This window comes from Rana temporaria, chromosome 1 (genome assembly GCF_905171775.1).
Source record: "Rana temporaria chromosome 1, aRanTem1.1, whole genome shotgun sequence".
Taxonomy (NCBI): domain Eukaryota; kingdom Metazoa; phylum Chordata; class Amphibia; order Anura; family Ranidae; genus Rana; species Rana temporaria.
This window is the reverse complement of record NC_053489.1, coordinates 79645233-79672736: the sequence shown is the minus strand read 5'-3', so window position 1 is coordinate 79672736 and position 27504 is coordinate 79645233. Positions and strand designations below refer to the sequence as shown.

The 27504-nt window shown below is 44.7% G+C and overlaps 1 protein-coding gene across 5 annotated transcripts in view; it reads right to left on the bottom strand.

The window, feature by feature from the left end:
• The window catches only part of GPBP1 (GC-rich promoter binding protein 1), a 54299-nt gene extending 28913 nt beyond the window's left edge, over window positions 1-25386 (bottom strand). Inside the window, exons 1-5 of one of the 5 annotated variants that reach the window (XM_040339613.1) lie at window positions 25224-25386; window positions 20056-20175; window positions 15712-15835; window positions 11896-12119; window positions 5955-6021 (exon numbers count right to left, since the gene is read on the bottom strand). In XM_040339613.1, coding sequence (XP_040195547.1) covers window positions 5955-6021; window positions 11896-12119; window positions 15712-15835; window positions 20056-20118 — 478 coding nt within the window. In that variant the 5' untranslated portion in view covers window positions 20119-20175; window positions 25224-25386. The other 4 variants (XM_040339625.1, XM_040339618.1, XM_040339622.1 and 1 more) reach the window with 4 other exon arrangements.
• Between the last annotated feature and the right edge of the window lie 2118 nt (window positions 25387-27504).

The window sequence follows — 27504 nt, the reverse complement described above, 5'->3', positions numbered from 1 at the left end:
GAGCCCTGTACTGTAAGTGTTGGACCACCCCTCCTCTCCTTACCGCTAGTCTGAGATACCTCTGAGATTGCGGAGCGATTGGGATGTGTAGGTAGGCGTCCCTCAAATCTATTGACGCCATGAAGCAACCTGGCGTCAATAGATTCCTTACCGAAAAAATAGAGTCCATTTTGAACCTCCTGTACTTGACTGATTTGTTCAAGGGTTTTAAGTTTAAGATCATCCTGAACTTTCCCGTGGGTTTCCTCACTAGAAACACATGGGAGTAGAACCCCAACCCTTGTTCTGCCTGAGGCACCTGCACTATTACCCCCTGCTGAATGAGCTCCTTTAAAGAGGATTTAATGGCCAGGGATTTTAGTGGATCTTTTGGGAGGTTTGTTACCCGGAAACTTTGCGGTGGGGCCTCTGAAAATTCTATCTCGTACCCCCGGGACAAGGTGTTCAGAATGTAACCATTGGTGGTTACCTCTGACCACCGCGGAAGAAATTTCTGCAATCTTCCGCCGACCCGGGTCACCGAGTCATTGAGACTTCTGGGGCTGCGCAGGAGGATTGAAAAGGATTCCTTTTTTCTCCTTGCCCTTTTGGGCTGCCCAACCTCTCCTATCCCCCTGGGGTTTGTTGTTTTTGTCTTGCCCTCTTTGCTGACGAAAAAAACGTCTGGGGGGTTGCCTCTTTCTCTTGACAGGGAAAGACCTTTTCTTATCCGTGGTCCTATCCAAGATGCTATCCAACTCAGGACCAAACAGGAGGTCTCCTGAAAAAGGAATGCCGCACAACTTGTTTTTTGATGCCGCATCCCCTGGCCAGGTTTTTAGCCATAGCGCTCTCCTGGCAGAATTTGCCAGAGCCGCGGACCTAGCTGACATTTTTATAGCCTCTGCTGAAGCATCTGCAATGTAGGCTACTGCTGTGGTTAAGGTAGAAAAAGAATCCAGAATCTCTTCTTTCGATGAGTCAGCTGAAATATGAGCTTTCAACTGGTTCGTCCAGAACTCCAGATTGCGGGCCACACATGTTGTAGCCATGGCAGGCTTTAGACCATTCATAGTCGACTGCCATGCCCTCTTTAAGAGTAGATCCATACGCTTATCCATGGGGTCCTTAAGAACCCCCATGTCCTCAAAGGCCAAGTCTGTTGACCTGGACACCTGCGAAAAAGCCGCGTCTAGTCTAGGAACTTTGTTCCACACTGCTGCTGAATCTTCCTCAAAAGGAAAGCGCCTCTTATGAGCTTTAGGGAAAAAGGGCTTCTTTTCTGGATCCTGCCATTCTCTAACTATGGCCTCAGAAATTACTGCATGAACCGGAATGACCCGCCCTTTAGGTTCACCTAGACCCGCATACATGCGGTCATGTAAGGTTAAATCCCTTTTTTCCCTCAGTCAGGCCTAAAGTAACATGTATGGCCTTGATTAAGCCTTCCACTTCCTCCAGGGATAGTTTAAACTTTGAGGGCTGTTCTATCACCTCCCCCTCTGATTCCTCTGAGTCCTCACTACCGTGTTGGTCCCTGGTACCTGAATCCTCAATCATAACAAGTTCAGGTACAATCCCTGACTCCTGCGAAGATTGGGAAGTGGATGCTTGAGGGGTGGAAGGCGCAACTAATGAATCACGCATAGATTGAAACGTGCTCAATAGTTCTTTTTTCGCTGAGGAGATCAGATCATCCCGCATGGCGGCTGATTCCTCCTGAATTAAAACATCAATGCAAGCTTTACACAGTACTTTCTTCCAGCTATCGCTCATCTTTGATCTACATGATGGGCATTTTCTTCTATTGTCGGATTTAGCCTGTAAAAAAAGCACAGAAGAAAGTAGGGGGACCCTAGTGAGAACCCTGTTCCCATATGTGGTCCCCTAGCAAAGGTGCACTAGTAAAAGACAGTAGCCAAACCAGTGCCCAGACAGGCCCCCCCAAGCCACTGGGGGGGAAGTTGAGACCGACCCTCCACCTTAAGAAAACTTAGGTAGAAAAACCAAAAGGAAGGACACTTACTGTGCTGCTTCCTGCTGAGGTCTTGCTGGTGCTTGTGCCTGTCCCCACCGCTGGATTCTCTGCGGTTTCCATCGCAGAACGCCAGCGCTTCACCCTGTGGCTTGTCACACCTTCTCCGGAGACCTAAAGCGCCGTTGCGCCGGACCGGAAGAAGGAAATCAGCACCAGCTCCCGCCCCGCCCCTTCCTCTAGCCGAAAATGACGCATCACACCAGCGGCCGCCATCCCAGCTTTTCGTTGGCTCCACTGAGCACGCTACCGTGGAAGGGGGAGCCCGGCTACTAACCGCCACCGAACGGGTAGCGGACGTCTCACAGGCAGATGCCTGACAGGTACGAGGGAAGCGATCCCACTGGACCAACAAAAAAAAACAAACACACTCCCCTCTGGAAGATGTTCCCTCCGGGTCGGAGGAAACACAAAAAACTGATGTGTGCTGGGAGGAGCCTCCCTTTAAAGATTTGGATTGAAGGTGTTTCCTGTGGAGAGGGAGGAGCCAATATCTCGAGGTGCTGTCCTGAAAGACGCCCTGGGAAAATAAAGCTTTACCTTTAGTTCTACTAAATTATTCAGGGAATTATATTTATCTTATATACCGTATATACTCGAGTATAAGCCGACCCGAATAAAAGCCGAGGCACCTAATTTTACCACACAAAAAAAAAATGGGAAAACATATTGACTCGAGTATAAGCCTAGGGTGTCCATGCCTCACTGTGCCCATGCCTAGACTGACGTTTAACACAGGAGTCTATGAAAGGGGTGCCAGGTTTGAAAAATAAATAAAATCGGTGCTCCACAGCCTTAGGTTTCCCCAGACAACAAACTTTGCACACTCGTTGAGTGCGCCAAGTTCCTATGACCAGGCGGTACAGGTCCCCAAAGATACCGGAAAAATTACCATTTAACATGGGAGTTTATGGAAGGGGTGCCCGGGTTTGAAAAATCGGTGCTCCCCGGCTGTAGGTCCCCCAGACAAAACTTTTCACACTTGTAGAGTTGGGCTACATGTGTGTCAAGTTTGGGGTATAGAGGACCTGCGGCCAAGTGGTACCGGGTACCAAAAGTCCAGGAGATCAGGCGCAAAAAGGTGACTCGAGTATAAGTCGAGGGGGGCATTTTCAGCACAAAAAAAAAAAAACTGTGCTGAAAAACTTATACGCGAATATATATATATATATATATATATATATATATATATATATATATATATATATATATATATATATATATATATATATATATATATATATATATATATATATATATACACACACACACACACACACACAGTGCCTTGCGAAAGTATTCGGCCCCCTTGAACTTTGCGACCTTTTGCCACATTTCAGGCTTCAAACATAAAGATCAAAAAAAAAAAATTGTTTTATAAGAATCAACAAGTGGGACACAATAATGAAGTGGAACGAAATTTATTGGATATTTCAAACTTTAACAAATAAAAAACTGAAAAATTGGGCGTGCAAAATTATTCAGCCCCTTTACTTTCAGTGCAGCAAACTCTCTCCAGAAGATCAGTGAGGATCTCTGAATGATCCAATGTTGACCTAAATGACTAATGATGATAAATAGAATCCACCTGTGTGTAATCAAGTCTCCGTATAAATGCACCTGCACTGTGATAGTCTCAGAGGTCTGTTTAAAGCGCAGAGAGCATCATGAAGAACAAGGAACACACCAGGCAGGTCCGAGATACTGTTGTGGAGAAGTTTAAAGCCGGATTTGGATACAAAAAGATTTCCCAAGCTTTAAACATCAAGGAGCACTGTGCAAGCGATAATATTGAAATGGGAGTATCAGACCACTGCAAATCTACGAAGACCTGGCCATCCCTCTAAACTTTCAGCTCATACAAGGAGAAGACTGATCAGAGATGCAGCCAAGAGGCCCATGATCACTCTGGATGAACTGCAGAGATCTACAGCTGAGGTGGGAGACTCTGTCCATAGGACAACAATCAGTCGTATACTGCACAAATCTGGCCTTTATGGAAGAGTGGCAAGAAGAAAGCCATTTCTTAAAGATATCCATAAAAAGTGTCGTTTTTAAAGTTTGCCACAAGCCACCTGGGAGACACACCAAACATGTGGAAGAAGGTGCTCTGGTCAGATGAAACCAAAATCAAACTTTTTGGCAACAATGCAAAATTTTATGTTTGGCGTAAAAGCAACACAGCTCATCACCCTGAACACACCATCCCCACTGCCAATATGGTGGTGGCAGCATCATGGTTTGGGCCTGCTTTTCTTCAGCAGGGACAGGGAAGATGGTTAAAATTGATGGGAAGATGGAGCCAAATACAGGACCATTCTGGAAGAAAACCTGATGGAGTCTGCAAAAGACCTGAGACTGGGACGGAGATTTGTCTTCCAACAAGACAATGATCCAAAACATAAAGCAAAATCTACAATGGAATGGTTCACGAATAAACATATCCAGGTGTTAGAATGGCCAAGTCAAAGTCCAGACCTGAATCCAATCGAGAATCTGTGGAAAGAACTGGAAACTGCTGTTCACAAACGCTCTCCATCCAACTTCACCGAGCTTGAGCTGTTTTCCAAGGAGGAATGGGCAAAAATGTCAGTCTCTCGATGTGCAAAACTGATAGACATACCCCAAGCGACTTACAGCTGTAATCGCAGCAAAAGGTAGCGCTACAAAGTATTAACTTAAGGGGGCTGAATAATTTTGCACGCCCAATTTTTTAGTTTTTTATTTGTTAAAAAAGTTTGAAATATCCAATAAAATTCGTTCCACTTCATGATTGTGTCCCACTTGTTGTTGATTTTTAAAAAAAAAAATAGTTTTATATCTTTATGTTTGAAGCCTTAAATGTGGCAAAAGGTCGCAAAGTTCAAGGGGGCCGAATACTTTCGCAAGGCACTGTGTGTGTATATACATACACACAATTTATTTATTTTTTTAAATCAGAATAGGCTTTCTGTAAAGAGATACTGTACCCTTGACCATTCATGGCGACACTGTGCCTATAAAGGGCACCAGACCTACCGATACTCACCTTCATTAGGGTCCCTCGTAGCACATTGCTCCCCTGCCATTGGTGCTGCCGAACTGGGAGAGTGTTGACATCCCTTCCCTGGTCATGTGACATTGCTCAGGTCTAGTAATTGGCTTCTAGGCCGGACCATCACCACTAGGGAGAATATTAAATGCATAATTGTCCTATCAAGAACATTTACATGGATGTGTAATGGGAAGAAGGATCAGTGGCTGAAGTGCTTGAGGAAGAGTGCTCTAGACTCACAAAGAACGAGGCGCACTGAAAGCAGGGTATGCAAGGATGGAGTCTACCGATGTCAAGAACATTGAAAACACTATAAAACACTATTATTTGTTTAAAAAGGATTTTCCATCTAGGAAGCGGATTGACATTGACATGGATTGAGTGACATCAAAGCAAGACATTTATGTGTGGCCATAGGGCTACAATTTCTGATCATGCATAAAATGGAACATGCGTTTTTGAATAAAACAGCAAATTTACAGACAAAAAAAAGAAAAACACCCCTTTGGGTTCTGTTAACACTACTGCAATACGATTGACGCAATTATGTAGTGCAACCGATGCAGCTTTAGTTGCGTTTTGCACATTCCATAGCACCAAAGTAGCATAGGACCCTTTCCCAAATAGTATTGCAGCGGCTGCATTGATGTTAACAAGCACCATTGGAATCAATGTCATTTCCATTGCCATGTGATTCAGTGTGACCCAAGTCTCATCTGAAATCGCATCAGTGTGATCCAGGCCTCAGGGTTGATATAGTGGCAAGTCCCGAGACAGGAGCAGACCGTGGAAAAAAAATACAATCATAACTAGTCCACATTGGAAACTTTCATAACATCAAAGTACTAACAAACATATTTCAGGTAGCAGACAGATCCCATTCAGAAATCGTGAGCACAGACTCACCCCACACTCCAGCAGAGAGAGACTTGTTTTGGTTCACTTCTTTGTCATGTTCAGGATTTAGAGAAGGCTGTAAAACAGACATTGATGGAAAAATATAAACAATCAATCAAAATAACACATACACAGATTTCTCATCTACAAGTCGTCCAGAACACAGCAGCAAGACTGATAACAGGAAAAAACCTGAACCAATCACTCCGGCCTTGAGGACTCTCCATTGGCTACCCGTAAAGGATCGGGGTAACATTCAAGACCCTCTGCCTCACACACAAAGAAACGCGCCTCAATATTTATGCGAGAAAATAAAAACACTACACCCCTAATTGGGCCCTCCGATCATCTAATCAAAATCTCCTCCACATCCCCAAGTCCCGCTACAAATCTAAAGGAGAACAAAAATTTGCAGTCCAATGACCACAGCTATGGAACGCTCTACCAACTAACATCCGTATGGAAGAAAACCATCGGGCCTTCAGGAAAAAACTTAAGATCCACCTCTTCTGAAGGACCTGGACGAAATTGAACAAAAAGCACCTTGAGCGGATTCAGTTGGCATTTTTAGCGCTATACAAGTTACAAGTAAAAGAAAAAAAAAAAACAATAACAAATATGTCAATACCTATCTGCTCTGTGCAATGGAATTGTACTGTGTGGCCCCTCCTCTCTGTACAGTGCCCTCCATGGGAAGCCGCTTCCTAAGGGGGGACTCATGCATGATCACTCCTGAGCCCCGCTAATGTGTCCATTGACACTGTTAAACAGCCTCTAAACACCTGTGTGTGCGCGCATGCACACATATGCCAACATGGAGAATTTAGGGGGGAAAAAAAAAAAAACACACACACACCTGTAAAAGGCAGTGTATATGGGGGCCTAAAAGTAAAACCAGTTATATGTATTTAGAGAATGGATAATGGTTATATATATATATATATATATATATATATATATATATATGAACTAAAATACACTCTAGGCTGCTTTTACTGCATTTTTTCCCTATTATAAAAATTATAGTTTTAATCAAAATGTAACGAGTCAAGACAAACATGCCTAATCTATCATAAGCAGCCTATACACTATTCGTTTTTTTTTTTTTTTTTTAGCCCCGGTTCACATTGGAGCGACTTGTCATGTGATTTGACAGGTCAAATGGAATGACAAGACGCAGCCTATTGCGACAGTGGCACTGTTCAAAATGATGCAATGCCGATTTTGCGCCACCGCACTGATTTGCAAAAGTAGTTTCTGCACTACTTTTGGCGATTTTTGTGCATGAAGCCATATAATCACACACATAGGTTGGACTTGATGGACTTGTGTCTTTTTTCAACCTCACCTACTATGGAACCATGTCTTCCAAGTCACACTGACATGCAGCTTTGAAAATATACGATTTCAGATGCACAATTTCAAAAGGCGCAATCAATGTGAACGAGGGCCTAACCAACAGGTTGAACTAAAGAAATGACTCAATTAGCCATGGGAGAATTTTCCCACTGAGTTATTGTATTCTGACAACAGGGAGACTTCCGAGTGGCAAAAATCCAACAGGACGGTTGTACAGAAGTCGATTGGTAGTGCCATCAAGATAATTGCCAGTTCAGACACTTGCCTCATAAAAGGTGATGGCCACAAAGAAAAACACCTTGTGGGTGAGAGCAGAGAGAAAGGATCGTCTCTTAATGGGTTGAAACAGTGGTTTCTGAAGCAAAGACTCAGACTCCACAGAGACAAGGCCTTCTTTAACTCCAGAGCTTTACCCTCGAGCCACCGAGCCAGGGACAACCTGGTCCTTGGTGACAAACAAATCGGTCTGTCTAGAGACAAGATCAATTTGTTCCACCATGACAGAATATTGCATTGTAGAGGTCTGGAGTAAAACTGGGGAAAAAGAGCCAACCATTGACATACTGTAATTTAGGACCCAGAAACTCCAAGCAGTGAGTTATTTCAAGCAACGATTTCTGAAAGTTTAGGAACCATCCGAATTGCTGCAACAGCGGTTGTCAACTTATGAGCTAAAAAGAGGCCCAAAAAGCGGCCCTTGATATCATCAAAGGGCCGCACATAATGTTCAACGTATGCAGTGCTTGGGAGTAGGGATGAGCTTACATGATGCCAGTAGAAATCAATGTTACTACCCAAATCAATGTTCCCACAGACTGCTGAGGTCCGAGGGCCGCACATCACCTACCAAAGGGCCACAGGTTAGGCACCAGGGCTGTAACATCGACAGTTAAAGATAGGTCTGAAAAAGCCCATGCCAATTGTTCCCTCAACCGGAGATTTTCCAAGTATGACAGATCTGGGGAATTCTATACAGAATTTCTGAACTCATTTGGATTTTTTCTGGACCAGAATGAAGTCATTAAGAGCTCTGAGATCCAAGATGGGGCAAATGCCCCCATTATAAAAGGGAACAGAGAAACAAATTGCAATAAAGGCCCTGAAACCGTTCAGCCACAGATTCCTGTTGGATTTAAATGTCCAAATCTTGTGGGGGAGCTGAAAGCCAAACTTGGATTAGTGAAACTCCAAAGAGACGTTTAACAGTCAGAAAAGGGAAATATTCCAGTCTGTCCATTAGGGTTTTTCCGCTGAGGAAGAATGGTGCTCTTACCACCAGTAGCACCCTTGTTAAAGGATAAGTTCACCTTTATTAATATGTTAAGTTATGCCCATATTTAAAGCGTTTGTTAAAGCAGAGTTGCACCCAAAAATGGAACTTCCGCTTTAAGGGAAGGTGACCCCCTGACATGCCGCATGTAATTTTTTTTTTTGGGGGGGGGCAGAAACCCTCTTTTTAGAGGGCTTCAGCTCCCACTTCCTCCTGGGGCACCATGGCATCGGAAGGAAGTTCACCTGTCCCCCCCTCCCTCTCGGCAATCATCTGGGACACGTCACAGGTTCTAGACCATTGCCCGGCCAATCCCAGTGCAAAGCCACAGGCCACAGTAGTGATGAGAGGAGATTATTAAAAGTCAGCAGCTGTAGTATTTGTAACTGCCGACTTTTACTATTTTTTTTTTTTTTTTAAGTCAGAACTCCGCTTTAACTAAAAGAAATTGAAAAAAATAAATACCTTATTTTAGCACAACGAGCCGCAATCACATGACCGGCTGGCTCTCTCCTCCTCTCCCGGCTGACATCAACGGGGGAATCTCGGCCAGTCATGCTGCATTCTGTCAGAGGAGGAAAGGAGAGAGCCGGCCGGTCATGTGATCAGGGATCGTGGCTCTAAAATTAGGTATTTACAGCATATTTTTTCCCATAAATCACATACAGAGAGGGACACTACACTAGGAGACAGCGCTGATGGTGCATACATGTTAGAGTGACGCAACAACCACTTTAAGGCGCAACAGTCTGATCCCCCATTGTGACAGCGGGTGGGGGGATCCTCTCCCTGTACCCACTGTCACAATTTAAAAACAACGCGGTCGTGTGGGGCGCCACCTACCAGGCCACGTCATTCATGGAGTTCTGTGACTTTTATGAAATGCAACTACCACCAGCCATTGCAGCAGACAGCTTGTTTTTCTCAATGAACTAGGAGTGCTCTCATAGTACATTGATCTTTTTGGACTTCAGTAACTGCCTGCCCATATCAGAGGTACAGACAGCTCTACTGACAGTCTACAGAAGCCCGGCATTGCATCTGCCTTTAACATTATCAAAAGCCTGTCTAGAGACTTTGCTTGAAGGCCACATGGCTCAAAACGCTTCTTGTACAAAGGTTCTGCAGTCCAGCACTTTACAGATATGTACAGACTTAAAACACAAACGAGAAGAGAAGCGTCCTGCAAAGCTTCACAATTGATGAAGATGACACCAAGCTATGCAGTGGAATAACGTCTTTACAGGATGTCGCCAATTTACAAGCCAACCTCAATGCTCTGTCTAATTGGGCAACTAAGTGGCAGATGAGGTTTAGTTTTTGATACATGTAAAGTTATGCACTTGGGGGCTAAGAATATGCATGCATCATACATACTAGGAGGAGTAGAACTGGGGGGATCCGTAGTGGGGAAGGATCTGGGCTTTTTGGTAGATCATAAGCTCAATAATAACATGCAATGCCAAGCTGCGGTTTCCAAAGCGAGCAAAGTCCTTTCTTGTCTTGAGAGGTATGGACTCCAGAGAGAGATAAGTTTGCCCATGTTCAAATCATTAGTAAGACCTCATCTGGAATATACAGTTCAGTTTTGGGCACCAGTTCTCAAAAAGGATATCGGAGATCTGGAGAAAGTGCAGAGAAGGGCAACCAAACTGATAAGAGGCTATGAGGAAAGATTAGAAGAACTACATTTATTCACTCTTGAGAAGAGGAGAATAAGGGGAGATATGATCAACACGTACAAATATATAAGGGGTCCATACAGTGAACTTGGTGTTAAGTTATTCAATTTGCGGTCAACACCGAGGACAAGGGGGCACTCTTTACATCTAGGAGGAAAAGAGATTTCACCTCCAAATACGGAAAGGTTTCTTCACAGTAAGAGCTGTGAAAATGTGGAATAGACTCCCTCCAGAGGTGGTGCTGGTCAGCTCAGTAGATTGCTTTAAAAAAAAAATCTGGATACTTTCCTAGATGTACGTAATATAACTGCGTACTAACATTTATAGGTAAAGTTGATCCGGGGAACATCCGATTGCCTCATGGGGGGGGGGGGGAGGCGATCAGGAAGGAATTTTTTCCCCTGCTGTAGCAAATTGGATCATGCTTTGCTGGGGTTTTTTGCCTTCCTCTGGATCAACTGTGGGTATAGAATTGGGTATATGGGATTGTACGATATTATTTTATTTCTTATGGTTGAACTTGGACTTGTGTCTTTTATCAACCTGACTAACTATGCAACTAAGTAACTTAATTTTAACATAACCATCAAGTCAATAAGCAAAGGAATAACCTGCAGCGTTGATTAGATTACTTTTAAGAGATTTTGAACAACTAGACATGGCTTGACAAAGTAAAGTCACAGCCAGGATTTGGGTGAAGAGCAGGACTTGCCAGAGAGAACGGCACTCTATAAGGGGCATCCAACAGCTTATTGATTGGGTCCTAGAAAACTGGTGCAAACTCCAACAGTAAACCAAGTATCTTGTTAAGATGGGATCGGCCAGCTCACAGGAGTCCAACTGGCAGACCTCCAGCTGCTGCCTTACTACAAGTCCCATGAGGCATTGCAAAGCTGACAGTTACAAGCATGACACCCAAAAGCAGAGGCATAATGCGACTTGTAGTTCCCCAACAGCTAGAGGGCCATCAGTTTTACATCCCTGGGCCTGATCTACAGTGGGAACTGACTACCAAGAACGGATCAAAGATCGATGTTTCAGGAGGCTCGTTGCAAGTAGTTGTAGCAGCAAGGAGATGCTTCCTTGATGATGTACAACAGAAAAAGAGCATTCCCGACCCCAGCAAATGACATCAGCACAAAAGTTGGGAACACTAATAAAAGTGCCCAGCTACCTACAATATGTAAATCAAGATAGCTCCCAATGCTCAGCCCACTCACTAAATCAGTTTTCAGGGACAAAGCAACATGCTGGACCTGGAAAACACCCCAGGTTATCCCCACAACATCCAGTCCTGTCCGGACTCAAAATAAATCAGGCTGAGGCTGACCATGCCATATAGCTGCAATCAAAGCTACAGCAGTAAGAGGGTTACCCTGGGCTGGCCTACAGTTTTTTTTTGTTTTTTTTTTGCCAGTGTTCAATCCTCCTATATGTGGCAGTATGATCTAATTAACCTAAAAGTTAAAACACTTCCTGTGTTTCCCAATGCAGTAGAAAGAAAAAAAAAAAACATTTTTTTAGTCAATAAAATATTACTTAACAGTATGCATTCTTCTACTCTGCCAACAGGTGGCGTTCTTGGCCACATGAGACACTGCCAACACCAAGATTCATGGTTTCCTCACTGTCTACTCACAAAATCTTCAGCTTCAAACTGCTTGCGTTTTTCACGATCTTCTTTTCGTGTGGTTTCATTCTCTAAAGAGCTGCCTTCACGATGCCCATGGGTTTTACCTCCATGGAATGTGCTACTTCGAGAGCGGGAGCCCGTACCATTAAATGTACCGCTGAGATTTACATTTTCCGATCCGTTCCTGCCCTGGGAGCGCCACCCATTCTTTTCTTTTCTTCCAAAAATACCTTTAAAACAGAAAATATGGCATTGGGAATTGTGTTAAGACATCTGTTTTAATAACGAAGAGGACAATATTCAGAGTATCATAAAGCCAACAGGTTTGCTCTTCTACAAAATTAATTCAGTGCCTCCTGAAAAATCAAGCAAAACCAGACCAAGGCCAAGGACAATTTGTGGTTAATTCTGACCGCTCAACCACAAACCCAAAGCAGTGATTGGATCGGATCGGATCGGAAGTAGAGAAGAGAAATTACTGGAAGTGGTAGCAGAGGAATTGTACCTTCCAATCCAACGGTTCTCCCTGCTGCAGGATTAGACCGGACACCTTGGAGGAAAAGGCCCTGGCTGGGTATTGGCCACAAGTGCTCTATACTTGTGCAGCTGGTAAGCGTGCACTTGGTGTGGTGGATTCATTATTGGCTGTTGGTTCATTCTCCATTGGAAGAATTTTCAAAAGTTTGAACGCTGATTGGAGGACTTTTAAACCATACGTTTCACCGTTTGTTATTTTTCATTATTAATATTTTCAAATGACGGTGTGTTTCGTTTTGTTAGATGTCTGTTTACTCGGTTAAACATGCCACTTAAAGCGCAGCTTCGTTTTTAAGTAAAGTGATTGGATTGATGCTTCACAGCAATTCTGCCGACTTTAAATTTAAAGAAAAACGTAAAACTTTACAAGCTGGCCCCAAATGAACCATTTCCCTCACAAACATGTGAGGCCGCTAGATGTGCGGTGTAAACTGTATATTGGCCACATACAGCATAACGCACTGTGTTCCGGGTACGAGGCGAGAACTTCCTGTCTCATACCCGGAACACAACAGAGTCTATCTGATCAGCGCTAAGCCACTCAGCGCAAACATCGTATTCTATCAATGAATACAAAGCTTCCTCGGATTGGCTGAGACAGAGAAGTGGGCTGATGTCACAACTTCAAACTAAGCCAATCAGAGGAAGCTTTGTATTCATCGATAGAAACCATTTCTTGAGAGGCTGAGTGCTGCTGCAGTAGACTCTTCTGTGTTCTGAGTACGAGAAATGACGTTCTCGGCTCACACCCAGAACACAGTGCGGTATTATGCTGTATGTTGCCTCAGTTACATACAGTTTATACCGCACATCTAGCGGCCTCACAGGTTAGTGAGGGACAGTTTGTTTGGTCCAGCTTGGTAAAGTGCGTGGAAAGAGTTTTTCCCTTTTTATATCAGAAAATAAAAAAGTTTATTGAAAAACAGGGCAAATAGACATTCAATCACATATCTTATGCAGCAAAGAGTACAGGTACATCGTATGCATTAATTTCCTATAACACACTGACAATACCCGCCTGTACATGAGCAATAATAATCCAATAGACAGTGCTGCATCCCATTGTTAAACCAGAGTTTCTTTTAACAGCGTTTCCGATTCGCCACTTTAATAAAGCATTTTTCATCGGACCAGCCGCCGCAGTTGTAGCTGGTTGGCTCTGCTGGGCAAATTGACGTTACCTTACATCGCTTTTCCTTTTGGCCACTAGGGGCACGCGCCCCCGCAGCCGATGCGAGTGCCCAGCATGCGCAATGACTGCCGGGCACCCGCAATCAGAACGGGAACCGGGATCTGTGCGTGTAAACACACAAATCCCGGTTCCTTGAGGTGAGTAGAGACAGAGCGTGTGTTCATACCAAGTATGAACACCGATCTCTGTCTCCTCCTAAACAGTCCCATCCCCCCACAGTTAGAACACACCTAGGAAACCGTTAACACCGTGATCGCCCCCTAGTGTTAACCATTTCCCTGCCAGTGACATTTATTTTTTTACCAAAAATATGTAGAAGAATATACATCGGCCTAAACGGAGAAAAAAAAAATTCAACCACTTCCATACCAGGCACTTACGCACCTTCCCGCCCAAGCCAATTTTCAGCTTTCAGCACTGTCGCAATTTGAATGACAATTGCACGGTCATGCTACACTGTACCCAATGAAATTTTTATCATTTTGTCCCCACAAATAGAGCTTTGTTTTGGTGGCATTTAATCACATCTGCGATTTTTATTTTTTGCGCAACAACTTGCGAAAAAAATTAAGTTTTTATTTTTTTTCTGTAAATTTTTTTGTAAATAAGGAAGTTTTCTTCTTCAATTATGGGCACCGATGAGGTGGCACTGGTGGGCACCGATGAGGCGGCACTGATAGGTGGGCACTGGGCATAGATGGGCACTAAGAGGTGGCACTGATGGACACTGGGTGACACTGAGGGGTGGTACTGATGGCATTGCTGGGCACAGTCAGTGCCCATTTGTGGGCACTGATTGGCATCAATTGCATTAAAAACTTTTTTTTTTTTTTCGATTGTTTTTTTTTCCCTGGTGGTCTAGTGTGGGGATCCGAGAGGGGGCTGCGCTGATAAACAATCAGCGCAAACCCCCCGTCAGGAGAGCCGCCGATCGGCTCTACTCGCTTCTGTCAGAGGCGAGTGAGGAAGAGCCGGTCAACGGAAGCTCTTTACCGAGATCGGAGGTGCAGGGTGTCAGACTGACACCCCGCATCACCGATCGGCGCGCGCCGGCATGAAATCCTGCAGGACGTCAATAGACGTCCAGTCAGCATTACACAACCACTTCCCGGACGTCAATCTCCTATTGACCGGGCGGGAAGTGGTTAAATAAATGTGGCATATTCATTATAGCAAAAACTAAAGTTTTTTTTCAAAATTGACGCTCTTGTTTATAGCGCAAAAAATAAAAACCACAGAGGTGATCAAATACCACCAAAAGAAAGCTCTATTTGTGGGGGGGGAAACTCAGTATTTAGCAGTCTTGTGACTTATATCAGTGTCCAGCAGAGCACTAGGTAAAGCTTGTAGGAGGAGTTTTCATTCTCCCATGATTATCCTATGAGTCTGGACAGTGCTGATAGGGTCTGTGATCAGCACAGGGACTCCCAAGAAAAAAAAAAACCTCTAGCAATACACACCAAACAGAGCACGTACAGCTTGCCCCCAGAGCTCTGTTTCATCAAGAGATAGATTGGGGACTGTTTAAGGGGAGGATTAGAGAAGACAGGTTTAAAACAGCCTTTTTACACAATGCATAGGAGTAACCCCTTAGGTTCCACAGTAAGTATAACAAGCATGCTTTACTGCATATACAGACTAATTTTACTGTTGTGGGTTTAGTAACACTTTAAGTACACCCATCATGAAAGAAATACAAGAAGTGCCCCTTGCTGGTCCCCTGAAATCACCAACTGCATGCCTGTGTCTGCTTTCAATGCTCTACAGGCCTGCAACAGCCATGCAAAAAATGAAAGTCAGAATTGTATCTTTGCACCGACTGTTAGACAGTGGCTCAAAAAGCACAGACACCAACATGACAGCCAGGGCAAAAAGTGTTTTTCCACAAAGCGTAGTAAATGAACATTACTTTTAGTGTCAGGATGTTGGGGGGTCACTGCCTGTCCTCACACACTACACTCTGAAGACAGGAGACACCGAGTGAGATCAGGCAGGTGACAGGTCAGAAACCAAACTTCTGGCCCCAACAGCGGCTTCCATATTTCTTTCCCAAAAGGTTCCTATAGAAAGTCGGACTGGAATATCAAATCTACCTCCATTTGAACGACCAAGAGAAGCATCAAATGCATCGGATGAATTGTGACGTCTACGCGTTACACTGTAGCGGCTGTCTGGACGCACGACATTCTCAGAAGGTTTGTCACTGCTTAAAGAGGTCTGTGTGAAGAAACAAAATACATCCAGTCAGGCATGTATTTAAGAAAAAAAAAAAAAACCCTCTACATTTCAGCACCTCAATCACCACAAGAAGGCACTTAAATCCAATTTCTTCCCCAGCAAGTCATCTTCACCACATCTAGATGCCGAAATGCATGGAGTTATTGCCAGTGATTGGCCAATTAGTGCTACCAAGCAATTGAACAGGTGTACCTAATAAAGTGGCCGGTGAGTGCCTATGTCCCAAGTTGGCAGCTCAAATAACTGCTGCAGAGATGCCTTGAATGGGCACTGTGGGTTCATGCCGATTTGCAAACGTAGGCAACAAAAACCTGTGTTTTTAACCTAAGGGTTTGAAATGGTTTAAAGCGGCTTTTGTAACGTACCTGTTCTGATGACAACTGCAAAATTTTGCATTTCTCATCACTTTCTTTCCCAGAGACAATGGTCACCAGGACAAAAGCGGCAAATTCCCAGCGGGAGCACAAACAGCAATAACAACCTGAAAGTGCTTCTGACCCCTAAGCCCTGAAATGATAGCGAACAGGCCAACAGGCAGGTATGTATAATGCTGATTTCTACCCAGGTTAGTGCCTTTGTAACTTTGCACAAACACCCATATAAGTGGTCAAGGACATACTTTATATGGAGCAGGGCTTATATTATAAAGCTTATTCAACCTATAATGCTTTATTAGATCAATTTTAATAAACATACTAATTTGCACTTTTCTGTGTATTTTTAAAGGGGTTGTAAACCCCCCAGTTTTTCACCTTAATGCATTCTATGTATTAAGGTGAAAAACCTTTTGTGCTGTAGCTGCCCCCCAGACTACCCTTTTTTTCTTCCCTGACCCCGATCGTTCCAACAACAGGGACGAGCACAGCAGCTCCAGCTGCTGTCTTGGGTCCTCTTCGGATAGATTGGCTCCTTCTGCTGTCAATCAAATCCAGTGACACACAGGGACGGGACCGAGTCCAGCTGTCTGTGTCAATAGATGCAGCAGCAAGACTTGGGAGTGCGCCTGCACGATTCCCCCCATGGAAAGCGGCTCTCCGTGGGGGCAGAAGAGAAGAGGAGCCAGGAGTGCCACAGAGGATCCCAGAAAAGGAGGATCGAGGTTGCTCTGTGCAAAACCCTTGCACAGAGGAGGTACGTGGAACCTATTTAAATTATTTATTTATTTTTAAATTAAGCTTTACATTCACTCTAAACTTCTCCATAGTTTATGGTGATCCAGCAATACCACCATCCACCAGCAGATGGCAATAAAGATAAAACTGGAATGGACAACTAGCGAGGGCACTTTGTACACTGTTTTTGTATAGTGGCGCTTACTTACACCAATCCCCTCCTTTCGCGCCCCCCAGCCACGTCAATAGTCCTTCTGAAAACACCCAAGTCCTCTAAATATGAGGATGGAGGCCAGCATGCAAAATTCTGGGATATGACCACTAAACTGAGACATTATTTGTGTTCTATGGGTGTTAATTGAGGTCAATTGCCCAGGAAATGAAGACTGCTTGATTCTCATGGATAACCGTTTAACCTAAAGGCTAGTAAGGATGAGCTCCAGCGTGTTCGCATAGTACACGTGCAGAGCCCGCCAGGAAGTCTGCACAGCGCTGTGCTAATCACAGCCAGGGAGACATTTCCCGATCTCTGCAGCGCAGCATCGGGAAATGTCTCCCTGGCTGTGATTAGCACAGCGCCGCGCAGACTTCCTGACAAGCTCTGCACGTGTTATATGCAAACACACTGGAGCTCATCCTTAACGGCTAGGGTCTTGGAATTATTTTATAATCCAGGTTTACAAGAGGGATCCTTATCAGGTGGGTTGATTTACTAAAACTGGAGAGTGCAAAATCTGGTGCATGGTAGCCAATCAGCCTCTAGCTTCAGCTTGTTCAAAGTAGCTTTGACAAAAACAAAATCTGAAATCAGATTGGTTTCTATGCAGAGATGAACCAGATATTACACTCTCCAGTTTTAGTAAATTAACCCCAGAGAGTCAGGCAAAGAGCCTGTTTTGAGGGCCTTATTTTAGGCTATTGCAAATTGTATATGGTTTCCCCGCATGTCAGGATATTGTGATTGGCTCTCTATTGAGCCATTCACACATGTCCAGAGCGCCTCCGGTGCGAATTGCACAAGGGTCCTGCACGTCTTCTGGTCCATTTCAGATGCGGTGTCGCACCGATTAGGACGGTGCCATTGCTGTCAAATCGCACCAGTGTGAACAAGGGCCAAATGTGAGTAAGGGAGGGCTCCACTAGAGCCTTGGCGTCCACGGGGACAGCCGATTTTCCTCCGGCGGAGAAGGAACCTTGGAGAAAACCAAGAATGTTATGGGGAGGGAAGGTCCCACAGCTAGGATACTTACAAAGGTAGCCTAGGAAAAACCCTAGATATGCGACCCCTCCAAGCCACGGTCTTGGAATCATGGGAAAACATACACAGTGTGGATCGAAAGTTTGGGCACCTCAGGTAAAAAAAAATTATTAATGTGCATAACGAAGCCAAGGAAAGATGGAAAAATCTCCAAAAGGCATCAAATTACAGATTAGACATTCTTATAATATGTCAAAAAAAGTTAGATTTTATTTCCATCATTTACACTTTCATAATTACAGAAAACAAAAAAATGGCATCTGCAAAAGTTTGGGCACCCTGCAGAATTTATAGCATGCACTGCCCCTTTTGCAAAGCTGAGACCTGCCAGTGTCATGGATTGTTCTCAATCATCGTCTGGGAAGACCAGGTGATGTCAATCTCAAAGGTTTTAAATGCCCAGACTCATCTGACCTTGTCCCAACAATCAGCACCATGGGTTCTTCTAAGCAGTTGTCTAGAAAACTGAAACTGAAAATAGTTGACGCTCACAAAGCTGGAGAAGGCTATAAGAAGATAGCAAAGTGTTTTCAGATGTCAATATCCTCTGTTCAGAATGTAATTAAGAAATGGCAGTCATCAGGAACAGTGGAAGTTAAAGCAAGATCTGGAAGACCAAGAAAAATATTAGACAGAACCGCTCGCAGGATTGTGAGAAAAGCAATTCAAACCCCACGTTTGACTGCACGATCCCTCCAGAAAGATCTGGCAGACACTGGAGTTGTGGTACACTATTCCACTATAAAGAGATACTTGTACAAATATGGTCTTCATGGAAGAGTCATCAGAAGAAAACCTCTTCTACATCCTCACCACAAAAATCAGCGTTTGAACTTTGCAAATGAACATATAGACAAGCCTGATGCATTTTGGAGACAAGTTCTGTGGACCGATGAGGTTAAAATAGAACTTTTTGGCCGTAATGAGCAAAGGTACGTTTGGAGAAGAAAGGGCACAGAATTTAATGAAAAGAACCTCTGTCCAACTGTTACGCATGGGGGTGGATCAATCATGCTTTGGGGTTGTATTGCAGCCAGTGGCACAGGGAACATTTCACGAGCAGAAGGTAAAATGGATTCAATAAAATGTCAGCAAATTTTGGATGGTAACTTGATGCCATCTGTGAAAAAGCTGAAGTTAAAGAGAGGATGGCTTCTACAAATGGATAATGATCCTAAACACACCTCAAAATCCACGGGGGATTACATCAAGAGGCGTAAACTGAAGGTTTTGCCATGGCCTTCACAATCTCCTGACCTCAACATAATTGAAAATCTATGGATAGGCCTTAAAAGAGCAGTGCGTGACAGCCCAGAAATCTCAAAGAACTGGAAGACTTTTGTAAGGAAGAATGGGCAAAGATACCTCAAACAAGAATTGAAAGACTCTTGGCTGGCTACAAAAAGCGTTTACAAACTGTGATACTTGCCAAAGGGGGCAGTACAAGATATTAACTCTGCAGGGTGCCCAAACTTTTGCAGCCACCATTTTTTTGTTTTCTGTCATTTTGAAAGTGTAAATGATGGAAATAAAATCTAACATATTAATCTGTCATTTGATGCATTTTGGAGATTTGTTCCATCTTTCCTTGGCTTCGTTATGCACATTAATACACATTTTTACCTGGGGTGCCCAAACGTTCGATCCCCACTGTACAGGTAATAGCACTAACCATTTCGATGTTCCTGAGCAAACACAAATTCCGAGGACTCTGGGTGACTGTGCTGTTTTTATTTGATTGTGTATTATGCGTTTCCCGTTTTAGGTGGGTGGAAGATGAAATAGGAAAGGAAAGTTACAACAGGTTACAGAAAGAGAACAAGTTTTACCTTTGTGGAGGGTGGCGGTGGAGGGAAATTAAGCCAGGCTGGAGCAAAGTCATGCTGCGCCATTTAGGTCAAGTCACGCGGCTAAAGTGAAACAAGGCTCTAGCACCTCATTGCAAGTCCCTGAAAAATAAAAGGTAATGAGTGAATCAAACCATACCGGTCATCTAACAGAATACAAAATTAACCCCCTCCTCTACATACCAACCATCCCCCAATTCTATCAGGACTTACGAGTATCTACCTTTCTGAAAGTGCATTCTTGTATGTATAGTAACACTCGCCACTTCTGCACCCCATTTCCCGCTGTTCTTACCCCAGGCTTTCAGGATAGATCACAATGATTACATGTGCCACAGGTGTAAAGCACTACAGAAAGAAAGGGGAGAAGTGCTGGGGTATGAAATCCCTGGAACGCTACACTAGCTGTGTGGGCACAGACAGCTCATCACCCACAGAAGTAGAGCGGAGCGGGAGGGCAGGGATTGGGTAGGGTGTCAGTTCAACATTTCTGATAAGGTGAACTTACACTTTAAAGCATTTTTTTTTCTTACATACTCCAAAGAAGCTGAAAGCAGACAGCTTATAGATTGGCGCTGTTACTCTTTTTATAATTTTTTTGCACAGGAGAAGGCTACCAAAAAAATTCTGCTAAACTGAAGGTGCCCAAGAGTGCAGAGACATACCGTATTTATCGGCGTTTATCGCGCACTTTTTTGCCCTGAAAATCAGTGCAAAATCGTGGGTGTGCGATATACGCAGATACCAGCGCCGTGTTTGAATGCCTGCACCGACATATACAGAGCGCAGTACACTCGGCCAGGCTCGGCTTCACTCGTAGTCACGCTCTGTGACGTTTATGCGTGAGAAGCCGAGCCTGGCCGAATATACCCGAGTGTACTGCGCTCGGTATACGACGGCGGAGGCTTCAAACTGAGCGTGGGAAGCGGAGATTCGACATGAAGACAGCGCGGGAGAAGCCGGGAGGACACCACCGAGGCCGCAGACAGACGCCGGACCGGACGAGGCCGCCGATGGACGCCGGGCAAGACACCAAAACTGTAAGTAGTAAAATGTAATAAAATGTTTTTTTACAGGACAAACGGGTCAAAATTAGGGGAGCGCGATATACGCCGGAGCGCGCAATACCCCGATAAATACGGTAATTCTCAAACGTAAGAAGTCTGGCACAACCAGTACTCTAAGGGCTCATGCACACAGCAGCTCAAAGAAGCTTCTACATGCGTTTGAGCCATTCTTTTTTCTGCCTAGAAACTCCCCCTCCATGTTAGCCAATGTGTCCATACACACTATGGCTTTTTCAGGCTAATGCTCCTACAGGCAGAAAAGAAAAAAGAAAAAACGCCAAACTCACGTTTTTTGAGAAGAGCTTAAAGCGGAGGTTCACCCAAAAGTGAACCTCCGCTTTTCGGAACCCCCCCCCTGGTGTCACATTTGACACCTTTCAGGGGGGAGGGGGTGCATATACCTGTATAAAACAGGCATTTGCACCACTTCCTGGTATAGACTCTTGCGGGAGTCCGGCCCCTTCATGTCACCCCCCCATTGTGTTCTGGGAAACACTCGGCTCCCAGAACTCAACAGGGACCAGTGGGAACGGCGCAGCGCTTCACTTCCAGATTCCTTCACCGAGGACGGTGGCGGGGGAGGCCGAAAGCTGAGCTACCGCTCGGTCTCAGGCGACCTGGACAGGCAAGTGTCCATTTTTTAAAAGTCAGCAGCTGCAGTATTTGTAGCTGCTGGCTTTTACATTTTTTTTCAGTGAACCACCGCTTTAATAAAAACATGAGAAAGAGCACAAAAAAAATAACAAGCTTCTTCAGGCAAAAATAAAAACTCAAACGCCTGTTTTTTAGCTGCAATGTGCACGAGTCCTAACAAGGGCTGGTCGCCCGGTTGATCTTGGAATAGGGCTGGGGAAAAAATCTATTTGAATCACAGTGTATATATGGGCATATCTGTTCTGCAGTGGTTACTGGGCTGCTTTCAAACTGATCGGCAGATGCAGAGCAGTGCATCTGTGGGTTCCCTGCACTGAGCCATAAGCCCCTTTGACACGGTCAGTCCGACCCAATAGGACCCTCCATTCACCTCTAAGAAATAACAGATGTAAATGGACTTGTGTCAGTTTACAAACGTCTACCGCCAATCCGATCTGCAAAAAAATAAATAAATAGGGGCTGTATAGAGTAGAGTGGGCTGCCATCCACCCACTCCACTCATTGTGGCCCGCGAACGGTTACCAAGTCGCTTAGGTGGCCCTCGCTCTTCAAAAGGTTGGGCACCCCTGCTCCAAACTGAGGAAGAACATTTTTACTTTTTTTGGGGGGGTGGTATTTATTATAACAAAAAAATGATATGTTATTTTTTTTCTCAAAAAATTGGCGGTCTTTGTTTGTTTATACTGCAAAAAATAAAAAAACGCAGAGGTGATCAACTACCGCCAAAAGAAAGCTCTATTTGTGGGGTGGAAAAAAGGGACGTACATTTTGTTTGGGTACAGCATCGCGCAATTGCCAGTTAAAGCGAAGCCGTGCCGAATTAGAAAAAAATGTCCTGGTCATTAAAGTGGAGTTCCACCCAAAAATTTTACTTCCACTTTTTGGAACCCTTCCCCCCTCCGGTGTCACATTTCAGGGGGGAGGGGGGGCAGATACCCGTCTAATACAGGTATTTTCTCCCACTTCCGGCGCCTACTCTGTACCCCCCGCTGTGTTCTGGGAGACACACAGCTCCCAGAACACAGCGGGGACCAGTGAAGATGCGCAGCTCTCGCATGTGCAGTAGGGAACCGGGAAGTGAAGCCACAACGCTTCATTTTCTGATTCCCTCACCAAGGATGGCGGTGGGGGCAGCCGAGAGACAAGCAACTGCTCGGCTTCGGCTGCCAATATCGCAGCCACCATGGACAGGTAAGTGTCCATTTATTAAAAGGTTTTTTTCAAGTGGGATCTTCGCTTTAAGGGGGAAAATCTTCCAGGGCTAAAGTGGTTAAGCTTTGACAAAAAAAAACTGGAAGCTGATTGGTTTCTATACAGAGCTGCACCACATTTCGCACTCTCCAGTTTTGATGAGTCAACCACAGAGAACTGATTGCCCCTTTTGGTAATTAGGAGCCGCATCTTATGTTTAGAAGAGCGGTGCAAGCTTGTATCACTCTTTATTAATCCCCCTGCCCGCAATTTATCCAATCCAACATCACAGATCAACATTGGACTGTGTGTGGCTAGCTATAGGACTCCTGGTCCCCGGGAACAGAGAAGTGCACGAGAACCAGTGGGTAGAATATGGAATGGTTAGGACGGGACCCGATCGAAAAAAAAAAATTCTTGGTTTCCCCTTTACTTCCTGTCCCAGAAACAACTGAAAGTGAGGAAATCTCAGAGATGCATTTAAAACACAGGTGGACTTCATCTGGGAAGCATAAAGTTTGTCTATACTTCCCAGATAATTTCTCCTGTGACTACAGGAGAAATGAAGTGATGGGAAGTTGTCACTGGAACAGGAAGTGAGGGGGAAGTCTTCCAATGGGGACACCGGTTTCAATGACTGAAGCTGGCCATACACACACACACAGATTTCTTTCATCAGCTTGCAGAATAAATGAAAGCTGAGCCCTGGGTGTCCCTGTTGGCACCGTCCAACTCAACAAAAGTCCATTGCTCAACTGTCTTTTGTTGCAGAAGCCAGATGTGGAAAATAGTCAGCTGAACAATGACTAACCAATCAGATGCAGGCGCTGATTCTGTATTTTGACAGCCAACTGTGAGAATAACAGAAAACACAAAAGTAAATCTGTGTGTGTATGGACAGTTTTAGCCATCAAATCAGGTGTCCCCAGGCAGATTGCTCATTACCTTCTGTCTGAGTGGTCACCCTGACATGTCCCCAGCGGGGACACAGACAGCCATCACCTCCTGACAGGGGCTCCAATCCTTCTCTAGTCCATTAAAAAACCTAAGAAAAATGGATTGTGTTTACACACAGATGAGAGGGAGTAGAACACCTGTCAGGTTGTATTGCCGTCTGTCCCCATTATGGAGATTCACCCTCTCTATTTCTCCCGTTTACCATTATTATTGAAAGAAAACTGCAAATTTTGAGTTGTCCCCACAACAGGATTCACTTGCTTTGGAACGATTTCCTTCCACCTCCTGTTTTGGCTATGGGACAGGAAGTGGAGGGAAATATGTGTCCCCTTAAGGAGATTTCATCTCACTTCCTGTTTTGGCTTTGAGACAGGAAGTGAAATCTCCCCATCTGTGTCCCCATAAAGAAAATTTCCTCCCACTTCCTGTTTTGGCTTTGGGGCAGGAAGGGAAATCCACCCCGCCCCCCCGTTTCCCATTGGGGAAATTTCCTCCCACTTCATGTTTTGAGACAGGAAGCAAAGGGAAATCTATCTACCTGTGCCCCCCTTGAGATTTACTCCTACTTCCTGGTTTGGCTTTGGGACATCTCCCCATCTGTGTCCCCTTGAGGAAATGTCCTACTTCCTGTTTTGGAGGAAGAGGAATCTCCACTATGGGACACATGCCAACAAAACCTTCCCTTGCTTTATCCAAAAGGAAAAAAAAAAAAAGTTTTCCCTTTAGTTCTACTTTAAAATTGTGGGGGGCCTCACATCCAATCAGACAGCGAACAGCTTTTGAAATAGAATGTTTCTGGTGCTCCCCACGTGAAGGTAAAGCCCCCTATCTGCAGGTTCTCAGGGGCCCCTAGGGGACACATGTGGCTCCCAGTCTCTCCCCTCAGTGTGCAATGAGGATAGGAAAAGTGAGTTGTACTCACACATTGCTCCAACTAGGAAGCTTATGGACTAGTGAGAAGGGGGGTCGCAGTCCCAGCTCACAGGGACACACACTCTCCTCATCGGTGGACGCTCAAACGACCCGAAACACCACAACAAGACACATGCAGAATATCCTTGCAGGCGCCTCTGCGGACTCCTAAATTCTGGGTCTTTCCAGGCTTAAAGGCCCCCTGATCTTCCCCACAAAAGTCAACGCAAAGGACCCAAACCTTTAGCTGCCTTTACATGTGCCTGTTTTGGTTTGCACCACACAGTGGACTTCACATGACTAACGGGGGCCTCAAAGAGTTTCAGGCAACCGAGCCGAAGCCTTTCCGGCTCTTCCAGTCCAGTTCACCTGATTGTGCGCCGGCGGCGGCCACCCGATCACGAGCTGCGAGCAAAAACGTACTGCTTGGAGCCATCGGGCGGCGCCATTTGGGGGCGAAGAGGTTAAAATGCGTTCGGAGGCAGTCAATGGGGGGCTCCCGGGACTTCCCACGGCGTGACGTCATGTAGTTCCGCAAACCAGACAACATGGCGTGGGTGACGCGGCCTATCACATGACGGGGGCGGGGCTAACTGTGCTGTTATGGATACTGATGGTTGTAGAAGCTTTCTCTGGGCTGTAATGAGATTACTATATAGACCCGGGGAGAGGTCATTCCATAGGATTATGCTGGATGGACCCAGCTGTCCATCTCTGTCTTCTATGGTTACATACAGCACATTTTTCATGGCTAAAAATCATTAGACACCATTAAATTCTAGGCTTTATTTTACTTTTTGGAGTAAGAGAACCTCTGGCAGGTCTCTTTTTAGGGGTTTTGTACCCTTAGGGAAATTTACCTCCATTTCCTGTCCTAAAGACAGTAACAGGAAGTGAGAGGAAATCTCTTCACACCTGCGTGTGTGACGCTAGCACATATTGGTTTTACGCGTGCCAGCTTAGGGCAGTCCATTCAATTCAATGAGCAACAAATGCACCAAGAGACAACACCTCACCTTTTCAGGTGGTGAGATTTGTGCGTTATTTTGACCATGCATTTTGGTGCGTAAAAAAACCAAAGTGTTTACTAAGCGCATTTGGTCTGCACTGCAAGTGCAACGCGTTTGTCACACGTTCCAATACAAAAGGTTTTGGGAGGACCCTGTTTATAATCTAAAATTGTCTAGAGATACACTTTAACCACTAAAGCTCTGGAAGATTTCCCACCCCCCCTTCATGACCAGGCCATTTTTTGCGATACGGCACTGCGTTACTTTAACCATAGCAAAATGACGGCCAGTCGGTGATTAAGTTGTCCTGACTGGACGTCATATGATGTCTTTCAGGATAACAGCCATGGCGGATGGCCACCAGGGATGACAGTCAGTGCCTAGACAGATGCCAATCAGTGCCCATCAGCAATGCCTGGCAGTGCCATCAGTAATGCCTATCAGTTCCATCTATCAGTCATCAGTGCCACCCATCAGTGTCCATCGGTGCCACCTAATAGTGCCGATCAGTGCCACCCATAAGTGCCCATCAGTGCAGCCCATCAGTGCCACCCATAAATGCCCATCAGTGCAGCCTTTCAGTGCCACCCATAAGTACCCATCAGTGTCATCTATGAGTGCCCATCAGTGCCCATCATCAGTGCCATTTCATCGGTGCCGACTTATCAGTGCCCATCAGTGAAGGAGAAAAATTACATATTTTCAAAATGTTATAAAAAGAAACAAAAAAAATAGTTTTTTTCATTTGTTATGCAAAAACACAGAGGTGATCAAATACCACCAACATAAAGCTCTGTTTGTGGGAACAAAATAATACAAAATTAGTTTGGTTACAGTGTAGCATGCTGGGGTTTGTAACACTTCTTTACTTGAAGATGCTGCTGGTGAAGAAACACTTTGTGATGATCCAGAAGCAGCAGAAGGAGTGTTTCTGGAATGAGAACTCTGGAGGGAAAAGCACTTTCATTATAGTCCTCATCATTTCATTTCATAAAGTATTTTGTCTGTAGGACACCTCTGGTATGCCATGATGTGTTTTATCATTCTTGTATCATCTGGAAATAATATTTCTTCTCACAATATTTGCAAATTGCAGCTTTGCTCTCAGCAGAAATTGCACTGTGGAAATGTTTCCAAACTCTATATGTTGGTCTCACCATTTTACTGAGAAAAAACAATATACTGAGCAGACTAGAGGGAAACATTATGCTGTGATGATGGGGAACATCAATAATCAGACAAATGTACCCTCTTACCTGTCAATTAAGGCCCGAGAGGACAGAAACTATCATCTACTGTATCCCAAAAATCACCCACCTGTAAGGCCCCGTACACACGGTCAGTTTCATCGGTCCAAACCGACCGTGTGTATAGCCCATCGGTCTGTTTTCCTTCGGTCCAAAATTTTAAAACATGCTTCAAAACCGAACCGATGGACCGCTGCCCGATTGGTCCAAACCAATGGTTAATACAGAAAAGCATTGGTTCAAAACCCGCGCATGCTCAGAATCAAGTTGACGCATGCTTGGAAGCATTGAACTTTGTTTTTTCAGCACGTCGTGTGTTTTACATTGCCGCATTCTGACCCGATCGGTTTTTGAACTGATGGTGTGTACGCACATCAGACCATCAGGCCACTT